At 43.9% G+C, this 17,500-nt stretch overlaps 1 protein-coding gene across 6 annotated transcripts in view; it reads left to right on the forward strand.

Annotated features, from left to right (window-relative positions):
* Window positions 1–16,932, forward strand: part of KIT (KIT proto-oncogene, receptor tyrosine kinase) — a gene marked incomplete at its 5' end in the record, with an annotated part of 85,723 nt that extends 68,791 nt beyond the window's left edge. For 3 of the 6 annotated variants that reach the window (XM_080796446.1, XM_080796445.1, XM_080796443.1), the window contains 13 exons: window positions 802–995; window positions 2,447–2,553; window positions 2,650–2,776; window positions 3,059–3,163; window positions 3,250–3,360; window positions 4,554–4,704; window positions 6,813–6,904; window positions 7,368–7,495; window positions 8,580–8,702; window positions 12,630–12,741; window positions 12,856–12,955; window positions 13,347–13,452; window positions 14,586–16,932. In XM_080796446.1, the coding sequence (XP_080652572.1) occupies window positions 802–995; window positions 2,447–2,553; window positions 2,650–2,776; window positions 3,059–3,163; window positions 3,250–3,360; window positions 4,554–4,704; window positions 6,813–6,904; window positions 7,368–7,495; window positions 8,580–8,702; window positions 12,630–12,741; window positions 12,856–12,955; window positions 13,347–13,452; window positions 14,586–14,714 (1,585 nt within the window). In that variant the 3' untranslated portion in view covers window positions 14,715–16,932. The remainder of the gene's footprint in view (window positions 1–801; window positions 996–2,446; window positions 2,554–2,649; window positions 2,777–3,058; window positions 3,164–3,249; window positions 3,361–4,553; window positions 4,705–6,812; window positions 6,905–7,367; window positions 7,496–8,579; window positions 8,703–12,629; window positions 12,742–12,855; window positions 12,956–13,346; window positions 13,453–14,585) is intronic. The other 3 variants (XM_080796448.1, XM_080796447.1, XM_080796444.1) reach the window with 1 other exon arrangement.
* Between the last annotated feature and the right edge of the window lie 568 nt (window positions 16,933–17,500).

The raw sequence follows: 17,500 nt of genomic DNA on the forward strand, positions 1-17,500 counted from the left end.
AGGCAACCCCAGCAGTCACTGTTGCCCATACAGCAAACACTTATGGAGCGCCAGCTGTATGCCAGACGCTGGTCTAGTGAGCAAAACACACCTGAGTCCCTGCTTTCTGAGTTCATATCTAAAGGGTAGAGGTGAGCAGAAGACGAAATAAACAGTTAAGTGCTAACGAGGAAAATAAAGTGAGGTAAGGGACTAGAAAAGGGTTAGGTATATGGGGGACATAATTTAAAATGGGGTCCTCTGGGCCCTGCCCCTGATGGGCTTTGCCACTTAGAGTACAATCCGGTGGTCCAGCCTCTGTCTCCTCCATAAAACCTGGCTCAGGATCTCAGCTGCTGGGGTGTTGGGAGCCGCCCTGTCTTCATCCTTGTAGACTGGAACTCTTGCCTCCTCTGGGCTCTTCTCTTCAGCCCTCTTGTCCCCTTTCACAGTGACTTTATCAAGGTCTACTGTGTGCCAGCCATCTTTTCTTTCATTATTTCCAGCCCTTTCAGTTACCCTCTAACGTGGGTCTTACCGTCGCCATCTTCTAGCTGCAGGAACTGAGTCCTGGGAGTTTTAAGTGTCTGGTCCCCAGAACAGGTGTTCGAATAAGGATTCAGACTCCTGTCTCACTCCCTGTTTCTTCTTTCTCACCCTGCCCTTCCTGCTCTCGGCACCAGGGAAGGGCCCATCCGTCCTCACACTCTTGGTTGTAAGAGGAAATTTCTGATGATGACCCGCTAGCTTTGTTGTGAAAGTACGCCGGGTCGAGCATGTGTGATGGAGCGATTGGTTTTTTTGTTCTCTTCTTCCCTCCAGATGTTCCCTTCCTGTTGGGCCAATGGACGTGCAGTTGCAAAACTCCTCCGTCTCGCCGTCTGGAAAACTTGTGGTTCAGAGCTCCATTGATTATAGTGCGTTCAAGCACAACGGCACAGTCGAGTGTAGGGCTTACAACAATGTAGGCAGGAGTTCTGCCTTTTTTAACTTTGCATTTAAAGGTAACAGCAAAGGTATATTTCTTTTTAATCCAATTTCAAGGGGATGTTTAGGCTCTGCCTACCATATCAGTCATGATTTTAAGTCCATTCCATCATCAATGGCCATGTCATTTCTGGTAATCTCGACATTGTCCCATGCTGTCATCGAGCTCACTAAGCTTCATTCTGTACTAGTTCATTGATAACACGTATGCAGCGTTCTTACACATGCATGTATGTATTTACGTGTGTGCACCCATATGTACATATGCGTGCATGTGTATGTGTGTATGTATGTATAGTGAATTGCATATTTCCAGTCATTCTCATTAAAAAAGGGGTACAGAGAGAAAATAGGGAAGTGTATTTGCCTTAGAGCCAAATATAATGAGAATAAGGGCAACTTAAAAATTAAAATTCAATTTATTTATTTATTTATTTATTTTTAAAAGATTTTATTTATTTATTTGACAGAGATCACAAGTACGCAGAGAGGCAGGCAGAGAGAGAGAGAAGGAAGCAGGTCCCCCACTGAGCAGAGAGCCCAATGCAGGGCTCGATCCCAGGACCCTGGGATCATGACCTGAGCCGAAGGCAGAGGCTTTAATCTCCTGAGTCACCCAGGTGCCCCAAAATTAAATTCAATTTATGATTTTAGTTACTGAAAATCATGCATTTTAACACATTGCCAGACACTGTGTCCGAAAGCGAACACTGCCTTTTATGAAGTCATGTCACTGAGCTATTTCTTTCTTTTTTTTTTTTTTTTTGAGCTATTTCTTTAATGTCTGTAAAATTTGATTCATGAGGGACTAGCTCCCCTAACATAAGTTAAATGATCCTTGTGGGTAAATTGATGAATTAGTATGAAGTTAGAGGACAAAGAAACCGGGCACCCACCTGCGTGGGGCGTAGTTTTTGTTTTCTCGAACTGGTGAAGGTGTGTGCCAATGAGTGGTACACTTCCAGTTTTTGAGTAATGAGGGGAAGAATCTTACATTGTTCTTCATCCAGATTTTTTTTCTTGGACTGGCAATGAAAAGAACACTTTAAACATGTTTTCTTGGTTGTAGAAGAAATTCTTGCTCAGTGTAGAAAATGTGGACAATACAGGAAAGCATAAAGAAGAAAATAGAAACCATCCATAAAGGAAACTTCTTAAGGTTGTCTGAGGCAGGAATTTGGTTGAAGTACAAAGTTCATCAAATGTTACTTTTCATGGACAAAACAGCATAAAATTCTTGTGCTACAGAAATCTCAGTTTCCACAGCAGTCTGGTTTCAAGTTGTTGTTTCAAAAGATTCCTTTGAATCATGAGGATAAGGTGATATTAGCAAGGCAAGGAGCTGATGAGATGTGCTTGGCGTTGAACCTGCCCATGGGCTGTAAGGGGGGGGAGGATGGGTGAGTTTGGGGTTAGGTGGTTGTGGTGACGAGCCATCCCTGCTAATAGGTTGTGATTCCACATTCCCCTTTCATTTTAGAACAAATCCATCCCCACACCCTGTTCACACCTTTGCTGATTGGTTTTGTGATCGCAGCTGGTATGATGTGCATTATCGTGATGATTCTTACCTACAAATATTTACAGGTAATCCTTCATTTGTTCTCCACCCTAAAGGCTGCAGTGATTGAAACATTAATCATTAAAAGATGGTGTATCTCTCCCTTTCTCCCCCCTGACCAGAAACCCATGTATGAAGTACAGTGGAAGGTTGTTGAGGAGATAAATGGAAACAATTATGTGTACATAGACCCAACACAACTTCCTTATGATCATAAATGGGAGTTTCCCAGAAACAGGCTGAGTTTTGGTCAGTATGAAAATGGGCTTTCCATGTAACCTTTTTGTGTGCACATAACAATGACTTTAGGGAACCCCACTAGCTTCCTTTGTTCTTTTCATCCAAGACCAGTGACTGTTTTCTGTGACATTTCACTGCTTTTGATAGATTTCGCATAAAGTGCATTAATGGAGAAATGTCTCTAGACAGACTTGTCCTTAATTCCTTAACAATTCCTTAATTGTTGACTTTGAAATCACCCAGGTGTTCCTTTGGTCCCACCACCACCATTTACTCTCTTCTCCTCTGCAGGGAAAACTCTGGGTGCCGGGGCCTTTGGGAAAGTGGTTGAGGCTACCGCATATGGCCTCATTAAGTCGGATGCCGCCATGACTGTCGCCGTTAAGATGCTCAAACGTAAGTTTCCCCAGGCTCCTGCATGCCCTCAGCATTGGCTTGCCATGTTTGCTTTTTGCTAAAATAAAACATTTTTCTAATTTTAGCAAGTGCCCATTTAACTGAACGAGAAGCCCTAATGTCTGAGCTCAAAGTCTTGAGTTACCTCGGTAATCACATGAATATTGTGAATCTTCTTGGAGCGTGCACCGTTGGAGGTAAGACTGTGACCAAATTAACTTATTATCTTTCAAATTATCAAAAGAAGGGAGATTTTAATATGATTTCAACAGTGCTTGATTTTATCATACTCTTGCCAGATTTTCATCCAGGTTGCTACCTCTTGCTAGATTTCACATCCCTTCCCCCAAAAAGCTGTTGTTCTTAAGAATGTGTATTTTAGTTCTATCATCATGGGGTGGGACAGCCCAGGACACACCCTGGTTACTGTCATAGACGTTGCATGGACAGGGACCTCTTGAGTATCTTGAGAACGTCTCTCCTCTCACCCAGGAAGCTCTTCTTTTGCAAGCTTGATAGTTTGCCAAATCGTAGTCAGTCACTAAAGGGTTACTGTTCATTTGCATACCACAATCAAAGATAGACTTTGAAGCCTACCAGTTCTCAAATACACACCAAATGAGGCAAACACTTCACTTCTGTAAAAAACTGAATTTCCAGTTGAAAGCAATTCTGAAGCAGAGCCTTCCATCAAGGATGTCTGTGATGTTTCACATTTTGGTCTTAAAGGAGCAAAGATGTGTAACACGAGCTCTTCCTCGAGATGTATAGGGATTCACGGTCAAGTTGACAGCTTAGAGAATTTCTTAAAACAGCCCCCATACACGTGGCTTCCACATCATGACTTGTTCATGGAAGTTTCTGCCCAAGTCGGTTTGTGGCCTTTGAACTTGAGAGCGGCAGCGTGAGGCATCTTCACTGCATGGAAAACCCTGGCGACAGGTCGCACTGAGGAGGCAGGTGACAGCCCTGCCACTCAGGTGCTCGCCCGCCCCCTGGGGCTCGTCTCAGCTCTGTGCCATTGGTTTTCCTATTATGCCGCACTTTGTGCCCTTTGTCATTTCCATAACGACATTGAGAACGCATGAAGCTCGCTACCAACAAGCGGCTCAAAGGATTCATGGGGGAAATTTGACAAGAGTATAACGTCAAAAGCAGTAACTCTTCTTGTGTGTGACGCCGGCAGTCGTGCTGGGCCCCTGAGCACGGACATCACTTAGGACATCAGGTCCAAGGAGGCTCACCTGGAGAGTTGTGCTCCCCAGAACGCTGGTTCTCAGTAGGCTTAGCAATGAACTGGAATGAAAATGGTTATGATCACCCCTGAGTGTATTTATGGGTATTGTTTCTATAACTCACCTCTTTTTAACCTTCCTTTATATGCCTGTAGGGCCCACCCTGGTCATTACTGAATACTGTTGCTATGGTGATCTTTTGAATTTTTTGCGAAGAAAACGTGATTCATTTATTTGCTCAAAGCAGGAAGATCACTCCGAAGTGGCACTTTATAAGAACCTTCTGCATTCAAAGGAGTCTTCGTGGTAAGACTGATTTACATAAATAGCTGTTGATAGGCAGTTCGTGGGGTCATAAGGGTTTGCAATCAAGGCTGATTCTTTAAACAAACGAACAGAGGTACTTTGAGGTGCCAAATCAGAATTATTAAATCATTTAGGTGTCATCAACAATTTGGAAAGTTTGAATAGTGTTTGTAAAGATTTAAGTAGTGTTAAACTTAGATTTTTTATTGATTTTTTTTTCTTGATGCATCTTTCATTTTTTTCTAAGTGTTAATTCTGTTCGGTGGAATGAATTCTATACCTGTTTCTCTTATCTTGGCTCTATTCTTTTTTTTTTTAATATTTTATTTATTTATTTGACAGACAGAGATCACAAGTAGGCAGAGAGGCAGGCAGAGAGAGAGAGGGAGGGGAAGCAGGCTCCCCACTGAGCAGAGAGCCCGACACGGGGCTCGATCCCAGGACCCTGGAATCATGACCTGAGCCGAAGGCAGAGGCTTTAACCCACTGAGCCACCCAGGCGCCCATGGCTCTATTCTTATATGTCGTTTTGTTTATTCTGTTGGGCTTGCTACTTTATGTATCTCTACAGTGAGACCCTGCTTATAAGGGAAAATGTTCAAGCCTGTCAAGTTGTCTTGGTAAATTTCTTGAAAACTTTTAACAGGGTGGCAAGAGAGCTCTGAACATATCTCAGCACATAGGTTTCTCACCATCTACCTCTGAATTATTTCTGTATACCTTGCCCTTTTTTTTTTTTAAACTCCTCATGCTATAAAAAGGCACAGTGACTCTAGCACATTTTTAACAATTCTGTACCTTATTTTCATGACTTTCATCTTTAATATTGTTCTGAATTTGAATGGTGGATAAAGAGCTTCAGATTCCTTTAAGAACAACTAGTGTGGCTTACAGTCAGAATATCATTCTTCTCTGCCGTGCCTGGCCTGTTCTTTCCAAAGGTTAGAGCCACCATTGAGGAAGATTTCCTAGATCACCCCGCCCAATAGAAATCCTATTCATCATGCCCAGTCTCTTATGCTTTATATTTCTGAAGTTGTTTGGAGGGTTTCTCCTCTCCTTTTTATTCATTCTGTCCCCTGCATTTTGAGATGGCAGGACTTTATTTCTTAAACTTCACTCCGGGCCCTCGAGAAGACCTTAGCAACTATTACTGATGGGCAGTTACCTCTTAAAGCTCTTTTCTGTACCCCTGGCTAAAGTTTTAAACCCCAGATGAAGCCTTTTTATTTTACCTTTTTTTTTTAAGTCCTGTAGACTTGGGTGGTGTCAAGTGGGAGTAAAATACGAAACAAACCACCTTTTGTTAGTTTCTCCAGAGCATATGCTCTTTGTGTGAGTAAATGAGCCACTTTGCCTTATTTCTGAAACCTTGGCCCCATATCTGTTTCTCAACTTTCTGAAATAATGGCCCAAATTGTTCAATCCGATGTGGTGTTCTTTGTGTTTTGGGATCCCATATGGGACTGGAACCACCAGCATACTCCGAAGGAGATTGTTGTCATAGTGTTTCTATGCTAATCAGAAGCAGGAAGTACTAGAAATCTTGAAGACTTTCCAGCCAAATGTTGCAGATTCAAGAGGTCCAGATGGTTCAGAAAATCATCCAAATTATTGGTGTTTATCTGAACTAAACTTGGTTTTTTCAAACCTTCTCCCATCAGTCGCTATATGTTAAACGCCTGCCTTCCCCCCATCCCACATCTCGGAAGCTCTTGGTCTTTGTGTCTTCCTTGTCTCTTTCATCTTGTCTCTTGGGGCTAATTTAGAGAGTTTGAGGGAATGGGGGATAATGTTTTTGGCTCTCTGTTTCCCGTTAAATCCCTGGTGTCAAGAGATGGGAAATTTCTAACCCGAGTCCCATCGATGATTGAACACAAAAAAGACGGTCTCATTCCCGGGCGTTGGACCCTAATGTTGAATATTAAAAACTCCTGTCTTATGAACAAGACTTTCTGCATTCAAACTTGGCAATACTTCCTTTGAACAAAATCAGCCTCTTATGTAAAAAAAGGCAGTGGGGAGATAGAGCCTGCCCCATGGGTGCTCCCCCCGTCTCCCATTTTATTCAGTCCTGATTTGATGGCTGGATGTTTCATCTCTCACAGCAATGATAGTACTAATGAATACATGGACATGAAACCTGGAGTTTCCTATGTCGTGCCGACCAAGGCGGACAAAAGGAGATCAGCAAGAATCGGTGAGTACCTATCAAACAATAAAAACAACTTCATTCGCGCAGGATTTCTCATACCACGGTGAAATGCACCAGTTTGCCCTGTAGTGATTGGTTCTCTTTTCCAGGAGGGCCCCGTGGCAGTGCCACCGGTCAGTGGCAGTTAGGGTTCCACGTGGGTATTGGGGTCAGAGCATTTGTTACTGTCTAGGAGTGTCTCACTGCATATATGAAATTAACATGTATCTCAGATATGTATTTTGCATATCAAAAAATAGATTTTTATATTTATTCACCATCTTTCTCACCTGAAGCCCCAGATTGTGAATACTAGCTTGGGCATTTACCTTTCCTCAATGCTGGGCAGGTGACTTGCCTGCATAGTCACCTCAACTCCTTCATTACCAGCCTTGGTATCCTTGTCACTGTCTTCTGTTTTCCAAGCTCTGAGGTTTAATTGCTAAGAAAGTCCTCCTTCTCCTGACAGGCTCATACATAGAAAGAGATGTGACTCCCGCCATCATGGAAGATGACGAGTTGGCTCTAGACCTGGAGGACTTGTTGAGCTTTTCTTACCAGGTGGCCAAGGGCATGGCCTTCCTCGCCTCCAAGAATGTGAGTGGGCGTGGTTCTCGGAGCAGAACACCCCGCCCCCAGCCCCAGCCCCAGCCCCAGCGGAGCCTTTTAGAGCCCTGGTTAGAATACACAGTGTCATTTGGAAGTGTGGTAACCCACAACAGAGGAAATTCAGTTTCTTCATGCTCCAACTGCTCTCTCTTTGGAATTCCTATTCTCATTTATAAGCTTTAAAGTGCAGGCCTGTCTAAATGAGCTTTCTATGAAAAAAATTTTTTTTTTTATGCAGTGAATTCATTTAAAAATTTTGGCTTTCAGGATATGGGAGCTGCTCCTAGAAAGTAGATAATGATTTTATCGGCAGAAGGAGGCGGGTGCCTCATGGCAGGTGCTGGGCTTGGTGAAGGACACACTTGGGTTTTATTGAAAGGCCTCAGCTATTGTATGGTTTCATGAAATTGTGGGGGAATAAGGAATCAGAGAATAATAAGTATTTGGGGAAAAGATAAGGATAGGAAGAGAATGGTGGAACCAAAGCGAGGAACATAGTCTCTGGAAGGGTGAGAGGAATTCCTTAGCAAATGGGACTAGCAGACTAGCAGGAGGTAACAGATCCCACCCTTCGATGTCATTGGTGACATTTCCCAACAGTGACCAAACGGAAAGAGTGTGATACAGGATGGCTGCAATAAAGAACCCCTTCCCTGTGTCCTTGGGAAATACCAAATCGGAGTTGCAAAGACGTTTTAAAAACTCTATAAAAGGACCTTCAAAGAGAGGCATGCAGAATGAGTTTTCGGTTTAAGAAATATGATAGGACTATTTATAATGTATTTTTCTATGAATGAAAGCAGTCCTAAGGAGAAAAAAAATCCATTCGAGTTGGTTTGGAAAGTGATTATCGTAATTAAGGTCCTAACGATGTGAAACACGAATTCTGAACATCATTCAAAGCATAATTTAGATCTTTATTTTTGGTGCACCGAATAGTTTCATTGGAAAGCCGAGGTACTGGATTTGTGTGACAGAGCAGCATTCTAGAATGTGTTGGACATAGTTTTCATTCTTGAAGAGTTTAAAATAAATGTAAATGGTTTTCTTTTCTCTCCCACTCTCCTAATAGTGTATTCACAGAGACTTGGCTGCTAGAAATATCCTCCTTACTCATGGTCGAATCACAAAGATTTGTGATTTTGGTCTAGCCAGAGACATCAAGAATGATTCTAATTATGTGGTCAAAGGAAACGTGAGTACCCACTCTGCTTGACAGTCCAGTGAAGGATTTTAGTTTCAAGTTTTTCTAAGAATTGCTTTTTATGAGTTTCCTAATGCAAATCCTACCTTTGAGATATCATGCATTTTAGCAGTCAAATTAAGTGTACTTCAGCAAAATTTGCATGGTATGCTGAACATTACTACAACTAACATTCCGATAATAGAATTCCTAATTCTAATTGTGTAATTATGGGGCATGTGAAAGAAACAGAAATAGCCTTAATTTTCATTATAGCCTGAGAATAGCAATGAACTCTAGTTTGTTCAAGTGAAACAAATGTGGGCCTGAAGGTCACAGCAGGGCAATTTTATTTGGAGATTGACATGCTGTGTGAAAAAGATTAAAATCTAAGATAACGTTCAGAATTAGGTATGTAGAATGTTGGATCTTCTAATCAATAGCGAGCATATTAAATAGGTTCATAAGTAATAATTGGGTTAGAGAACATAGTGATTTTATTTCAAAGTGCTTTATTTCCCTGCCAGTTCTCACTATATCATCAGAACAACCCCCTGCCATGTCCTCACATTTTCAGAGTTGGAAAAACTAAGGCTCAGTATGTTTTATACGTTTTAGTAATCAACCTCACTCTTTCAGAGCTGTCATAGGTCAGAAAGGCCTGAAACCAGAGCCTGTGATCTCCAAAGCAGCATCCCATTACTATGGGAAGCCATCGAGTCCTGTGCATACATCCTTGTATGTCTGTTTGCCCAGGCCCATTTCCCTAGTCCAGATTTATTCCTGGAAGTAGTTATTTCTGTCCCTTATGATAATGTAGTATTTTCTCCGCCATCACCATAGCATCTCTATGGGTAGGCTGTACTTGACTTGGTTTTGTAGAAATGTTGCTGGCTTTATGTCCTGATCAAGCTGTATATTTCTTTTCTTTTCTTTTTTTTTTTTTTTTTAAGATTATTTATTTATTTGAGAGAGAGAGAGTGCGAGCATGAGCAGCGGGGGTTGCAGGGGGAGAATAGGGAAAAGCAGGCTCCCCGCTGAGCAGGGAGCCTGATGCAAGGCTTCATCCCAGGACCCTGGGATCATGACCCAAGCCAAAGGCAGACGCTTAACTGACTGAGCCAGCCAAGTGCCCCCTCAAAGCATTTATTTCTAATAAATCTCTTCTAAGACTAGATTTCATCATTATGAGGGTTAATGGAACCAAGTTCTCTCCATTCCGGTGCATGCACTATTGGAAGAAGGAACAAGGGTGGTTCCTTATCTGGGCCTTTCAGTAGTCACAGAAAGGCATGAGGAGGAAAGCAGCGGGTTCTGGACCCAGTCTTGGTGAGTTCGCATCTGGTTCTGTCATTTAGTGGCGGTGGGATATTAGGCGAGAATTATCCAACACCTCTCAACCTTGCTTTTTTTCCTTCCTGTTGGGCATGACCCTGTCACCTGCCTCATAAAGTTGTGAGGATTAAATGAGTTCATCTTGATGACGTGCTTAGGACAGTGCCAACCATATTGCTCCTAATACAGCGCTTTTCTTCTTCTTCTTCTTTTTTTTTTTTTTTTTTTAAAGATTTTATTTATTTGTTTGACAGACAGAGATCACAAGCAGGCAGAGAGGCAGGCAGAGAGAGAGAGAGGAAGGGAAGCAGACTCCCTGCTGAGCAGAGAGCCCGATGCGGGGCTTGATCCCAGGACCCTGAGATCATGACCTGAGCCGAAGGCAGAGGCTTTAACTCACTGAGCTACCCACACGCCCCAACAGCGCTTTTCTTCTGTTCTTTGTAGATGTCTGATTTGGAATATAAATAATCGTGACAGCGGTTATGCTGCAGCTTCATAATAACTTGTTACTGGTTGGGGACCTGAGCTGGAATGCATAAGGGTGGGTTAGGTCCCACCAGGCTTCTAGACTGGGGGCTCCAGCTCAGGCCTGTCAAGCTAACCAGTTACAGATCTTTCTTCATCAGGCTCACATGACGTGTTACTGCCCCAAATTTACTACATCTTAGCCGTGTGTCGTCTCCCTGTGTCAGCTTCTCAGAAAGTTCTTACACTCCACATAGGTTCTGAGTCATTTTTTCTGCCGTGGCCCCTTCCATAGTCCGGTGAGGCCAGTTGGAACCCTTGTCAGAACGTTGTCTTAAATGTCTAAAATAAAATCTGTAGGATTACCAAGAAACACAGTTCAGTTGGAATATAGTTCTCATGCTATTAGAAAGCCCATTTTTGATGTCAGTACCTGTGCTCTGTTGTTACGTAGAGCAACCCGTTCTAGCCATGGGTCTCAAAAGTGCTGTAATTTCAGACTGGTGATGATGTGAATATGATGATGATGAAAGTGTCTGTGGTTTCTGCTGGTGACAAAGTCACAGGAATGGCTAAGATCGCTGGGTGTTACTGCCTTCATTCACAACTGAAGGAAATGCTAAACTTCATATAGAAATTAATGAAAAAAGAATGTCATTCTTTCTCCCTTTCAAGTTTATAAGCCCCTGAATCCAGGACACCTGTAGTAGAGCTAACCTGGGGGGGCTCAGTTGGTTAAGCCTCTGCCTTCGGCTCAGGTCATGCTCCCAGGGTCCTGGGATCAAGCCCCACATCAGGCTCCCTTGATCCTTGGGGAGCCTGCTTCTCCCTCTCCATCTGCCTGCTACTCCTCCTGCTTGTGCTCTCTCTCCCTGTGTTAAATAAATAAATAAAATCTTTAAAAAAAAAAAAAAAGCCCCCGTGGGAGCTTTAGCATAAATTCAGAGAGGGGATACTAGAAGACTTGCTTGCTTGCTTTATTTCCTGCTGGCTAAAGTAACTTTAACACTAGATAAAAAATTGTCTTCCCAGTTTTCAATCCTAAATGGATTAAGAGAAGGATTGATCTAGTCGTTTATGGTAGACTAAGATCCAGGAATCCAGAATGTCTATAAGAGGAATAGTCCCAGCAAGTTTAGCTTGATTTTCGCGGAAAGGGTTCAGGATGTGAACCTCAGCTGTTGAATTTGAAGCCCGGATCTGCCGCTCGCTGCCTTGGAACCATGATGGTCACCGGAAGCTGCTACTGTTCTTGTGCGCTTGCTTGTACAAGGCGACTGTTGAAAGATGAGTGAGTCAGCGGTACTGTGCTAAGCACTTCGGCCCACATGAGCTCACTTAACCCACAAAACGACTCAGGAAATTGGAAGCATTATTTTTGCTTTACAGAAGAACATATTGAGACTTAATTACAGATACTTAAGGGACATTTCCAGCGTATTCATAAAGGATAATTTGGGTTTGAAATGACCGAAAACCCCAAAGAAAAGGAAAAGAAACGGGGTTAGCAGCAGACTGGGGCTGGTGTAGAATGCCAGGACCCAATCCTACTCTTCCATTTTCTTACCATCGCTGGCGTAGCCCTCCTTCTTGCCGCAAGGTGGCCTCTACAGAGCCGGCCACCGCAGCCAGAGGGCAGGATGGAGGAGGGATGACGCTGTAAGGACTCAGTGTCCCCATCTTTTTTCTTTATTTTTTTAAGATCTTATTTATTTATGTGAGAGAGAAATTGAGAGAGAGAGAGAGAGAGAGAGAGAGCGAGAGCACGAGTAGGGCTGGGGCAGGTGTGGGAGCAGAGGGAGAAGCAGGCTCCCTGCTGAGCAAGGAGCCCCATGCAGGGCTCAGTCCCAGGACCCCGGGATCATGACCTGAGCCGAAGGCAGACGCTTAACTGCCTGCGCCACCCAGGCACCCCTCAAGGTCCCCTTCTTGAAAATGTGGATAGGACTCTGTGAACCACCTATTTCAGAGGTAGGGGGAGTTGTCTGAGGTCGCAGGGTAAAAGGCCTTCGTGAGATGGCAGTCACCTTCTCACCCTCACCCCCTCAGCAGGAGCGATGGCTGTAGGAATATTTTCTATTTTTTTTTTGGAACTTATTAATTAACATCACCAAATGTGTTGTGCTTGCGTTCTAGGCTCGGCTACCCGTGAAGTGGATGGCACCGGAAAGCATTTTCAACTGTGTGTACACATTCGAGAGTGATGTCTGGTCCTATGGGATTTTTCTGTGGGAGCTATTCTCTTTAGGTAAAGTGCTTTCCAAAGGCACCTTGGTTAGACTCTGAGCATCTTCTTTAAGATTGTTATCAGCATCCTGCTTGCTTATTATTAAAACTGATTTGTAAACTATTTGTGTCTCAGGAAGCAGCCCCTACCCTGGGATGCCAGTCGATTCTAAGTTCTACAAGATGATCAAGGAAGGGTTCCGAATGCTCAGCCCTGAGCACGCACCTGCTGAAATGTAAGGGTTGAGATGTTTTCCTTCAGGTCCTGCTTCCCCTTTTGTTTTCCTTTTCAAAGACAGATACCCGGGTGTGTGTGTGTGTGTTGGGGCTGGAGGGGTGCAACAGTGTTTTACCAGGACGGTCTGAAGTATCGACGTCTCCTGGTTCCTTTTGATGACATCCTGATCAGGTGACACTTTTGTAGCTTACTTTCATAATCCCTTGTCACCAAATACGCAGAAAGCTTCAGCAGTCTTCCACAGGCCCAGTGTTTTATTTCATGCCCGTGCCATTCAGTACGCCCAGTTGCACGGCCCTGGAATGATTTTTGAGATGGTCACATGGCGTACACTGAGAAGCCAGGCCAAGGGTGTTGAGGAGTGATAGGAAATGGCCCTTGCTTTGCAGGTATGACATCATGAAGACTTGCTGGGATGCAGATCCCCTGAAAAGGCCAACGTTCAAGCAGATCGTGCAGCTTATTGAGAAGCAGATTTCAGATAGCTCCAATCATGTGAGTCGGCCCCCACGCTCGGTCCCAGGTGCTTCCTTCTCGGGCCCATCCCTTCTCTCCTTGGCTTGGGCGGCATACTGGACTTTGGGTGGGCAAGGAAAGCAGTGGAAACAAGTTCTTTCTGCCTGACCCCCGTTCTGAGCATAAAGATGTGGGATGAGGAGGAGAAAGGGGAAGGCTTTGCAAGCAAAGCGTGGAGGCAGAGGCTTCCATACGGATTTGCCATGTTTCCTCCCCCTCCGCAGATGCTGGTCATGGGGTCGGCGTGTTCTCTGTCTCACATGTCTGGGCCATTCAGCCTTTGGACAGTTGGGGTAATGTGAACTAGAATAAAAAGCATAGAAGAGACAGCTGTTACGGCAGGGAAATAAGCCTTCTGCTCAAACAGGCATAGCCAGAAAATGGCAGTTAGCTGTCATGCCCACAAGCCATATAGAATGAAGAGCTTTTTGAGGTTGAGAGATCCCTGCCAGTGATTTCAGGAGGTGGGGCGGTTGGGGTGGGGATTCTAAACTCAAAGCCATTATTTCTTCTCCTACTCTTAAGGAAGAATTAGTGATCCTTGCTTTAACTCAGATTTTTTTTTTAAGCTGCTTTTTTAATGGATTGTGTGCTTGGAGCTATCCTTTCTAAGAGTATACCACTGATATTTTTGGGTTCAAGCTAGCACTTCTGGGTGTCAGAGCATGTTTCAGAGTAAACAGCATTTCCCACCCACGTGTTTAAGTCTCAGCGGAAGACCCCTGGAAGGGCCACCGGGGTCCCAGCAGATGACCTCAGCCAGTGGGTTATAGGTGGCCAGAGAGGTTTAGAAACCCTTTTTAATAGGCTAGGTAGTCCTTGTTCCCAGATATATCCCAACAGAAAAGTACTTTTTTTTCTTTTCTTTTTTTTTTAATTGCCAACACTTCTTACGTATCAGATCTTGGGGGAAATGAGGGATCAAACAAAGCTTATATTTCCTTTTGTCACTATGCTCGGGATTTTTGGCCGTGAAAGTCCCATCCAGCCCCTCTCTTTTCGAAGAGGCTTTGTACGTTCTTTGCGATCCCGAAGCTGCCAACGTGTCCCTCTGTCGCCGTGTTCGTCCGTCGCGGGGACCGGCGTATTAACTGCGGACTTCTGTTCCTCAGATTTATTCCAACCTAGCGAACAGCAGCCCCCACCAGGAGCGGCCCGTGGTGGACCATTCGGTGCGGATCAACTCCGTGGGTAGCAGCGCGTCTTCTACCCAGCCTCTGCTGGTGCACGAAGATGTCTGACGCAGGAGGCATGCCGGCGGGGGGGGGTCCCTCCCCAACAGGAATGATCCCTGCTCTTTTGGTTTCTATACTGGTTGTTTTTGTTCTCTTTCGGCTTGCATCCTGTCCCAGAGTAGTGGACACGCCACTGTAATACCATCTTGACGCGCACACTCGAGTGGCCGGTGATTTTTGTCACCAGCCAGCATCCCGTTGTAAGAGTTCCAACTGTATCTTCTCCTCCCCAGAGCCAGGCAGCCCCCATTAATGAAAAAATAATAATAATAATAATAACAGACTTGGCGCAAGGGAGGGTGGGCTGGGCTGGGCACCCTGAGTCCTTTCCAAGGCTTCTCTGATTTTGGTTTGAAAAGCATCACCGATTGTTTATTTGAATAAGTGACAGTGGTCGCCTACGGGCCTCCTAACCATCCTTGACGATATGGTGATGCTGCAAGATTAGAAGCTAAGACCTGATCGCTTGATGTGGAAAATGGAATGTTCTTAGAACAAAGGGCAGAAGTCTATGAATATCTAGGCTTAAGCAATCTAGTATTTCATGCTGGGAGTGAGACCGAGGCCATGGAAAAGTGCTCCCCACGCATGAATCAAGACCCGGGCACGAGCCTTTGTCCTCCTGACCGGGTTTGTAAATAGAGTTTGCTGTTAGGACGCCAAGTCGGAGAGGAGGCCTCCCAGCCGGCATTTGTATATACTCATCTACACGTTGTACATGGTCGTATACTCGCGGGGGGATGTCCCCCAAGGTGTTGTTTCTGGATGCAACCCTGGCTCAGGTCTGCTGTGCTTAGAAATAGATGAAGAGCCAGATGAGTTGGAAGGAAACAGTGTTTTGTTTTGTTTTGAAAGAAAAAGAGACCATAATTGCCAAGCACAATCTTAACAAAAATCCCCTTTTGTAGCCTACGAACCTTGCTCCCCAGTTTCTCCAGAGCAAACCTACCAGCTTCAGGAAGGCATCGTGCTCGATGGATTCGATGCCGTTGGAAAAAGTGACTGGTTCACTGCATGACTCCCACGGGAGGGACTGAACAGTGCTGTGTTAGTCTGGATTTTTCGGTAGCCCGAATTAAATATAAATTCAGCCTCCTCTGCAGGCATGTCCCGGACGCCAGGCCAGTACCTCTGTGTGTGTGTGTATGTGTGTGTGTGTGTGTGTGTGTCGCGCATGTGGGTGTGCGTGAGCACATGCGCGCATGCTTGTAGACATATTATGGGGTTTTTTTTTTGCCTCCAGCCCAAAAGGGTCCTTCGGCACTCCAGAAGTAGCTTCGCCTTCATCATCCTCACTGCTCGTTTCTCTGCACCTCGCTGTCTTAGAGGAGCTTCCCCAAAGCTCACGTAGCGTCTACATAGGAAGCAGAGTGCTTAAATACTTATTTATTTGCAAGCTACCGACACCTCAAGCATCCTGGTGTTTGTACTCAGCATACTGTACCCGTTCCTTAGACCTAAGGCTGCTCTCCTGCTAAAGCATATTTAAATGTTACCCTTTAGGCTGTAGCCTGAATGTTATTCTTCGAGTTCACCTTTTTTTTTTTTTTTTTTTTTTTAACTCTGCCCAACTGTCAGAGGTCCATGGGTGTGCGCCAAGGTTTGTGTGTTGTCTCGCGAGATTCGGGTGTGCTGCCTACACGGTTCCCCCTCCTGGGTCCCTCAGACTCTGCTTAGAGAACTGTAGTCATTTATCTGGAAGTTACCATTTGCACTGGAGTTCTATACTCTCGCACCTTTCCAAAGGTAACAGATTTTGGGGTTTTATTGTCATGTGAGAGATCGTCGCTGTTTGCCATCCTCTGTCGGAACATTTCCTTTGTGTTTCTATTGCCTTTGATTATAGTAGGAAAAGTGGTGGTTCATTATAGATGTCTAGGTACTTCAGGGGCATCTCACTGAGAGTTTTGTCTTGGATATTCTTGAAAGTTTATATTTTTATAATTTTTTTTTTACATCGGATGTTTCTTTGCCGTTGCTTACTGTTTGAAATTGTTTTATGGCTTTTTTGTAAATATTGAAATGTAGCAATAATGTCTTTTGAATATTCCCAAGCCCATGAGTCCTTGAAAATATTTTTTATATATACAGTAACTTTATGTGTAAATACGTAAGCGGTGCAAGTTTAAAGGATGTTGGTGTTCCATGTGTTTTTTTTTCCCGTTATGTTGTCCAGTTGTTGACAGTTCTGAAGAATTCTAATAAAAATGTACATATATAAATCAAGTGGAATTTTTTGATTATTTCTTCAAGCTTTGGTGAAACTCAACTTTGAAGCATAAAGTGTATTCACTCTGACATTAGAAAGTTTGTTCCTAGCATGCCCTAGATACAAGCGAGACCATCAGATCACTAGGCTTTATATACTTGACGATTCAACAGATATTTATTAAGGATTTAGTGTGTGCTGTATTTTCTCATTTTATTTTTACAACCCAAGGTCTCCATTTAAATTGAAAAAGAAATACAGGAAGCATTTTGAGAACACTACACATTGCTACGATTATTATTAGGTTGGTTTATATGAAATGACTGTTTTTGTGGGCAAAATGATAGCTAAATAGCAATTTCATGTGGTTTAGTCTAATATAACTGGCGTGTTTCTTCCTAGAAAAGATTGTCTACAAATGAATTGTAATCTCCAGGGTTGACTTGAGGGCTCCCCAGAAAGTGGTCTGTGTTCTTGTTGGCTTGAATTTTGAAGAGAGTTTAGTCCATCCCGAGGTGTTCCTGCTCTACCCTTTAACGGTTACTCTCCCTTGCTTCTGGAAGAGTTTAGCTCTATCACTTGC

The sequence above is a fragment of the Martes martes genome (genome assembly GCF_963455335.1).
Source record: "Martes martes genome assembly, chromosome: 2".
Classification (NCBI taxonomy): Eukaryota; Metazoa; Chordata; class Mammalia; order Carnivora; family Mustelidae; genus Martes; species Martes martes.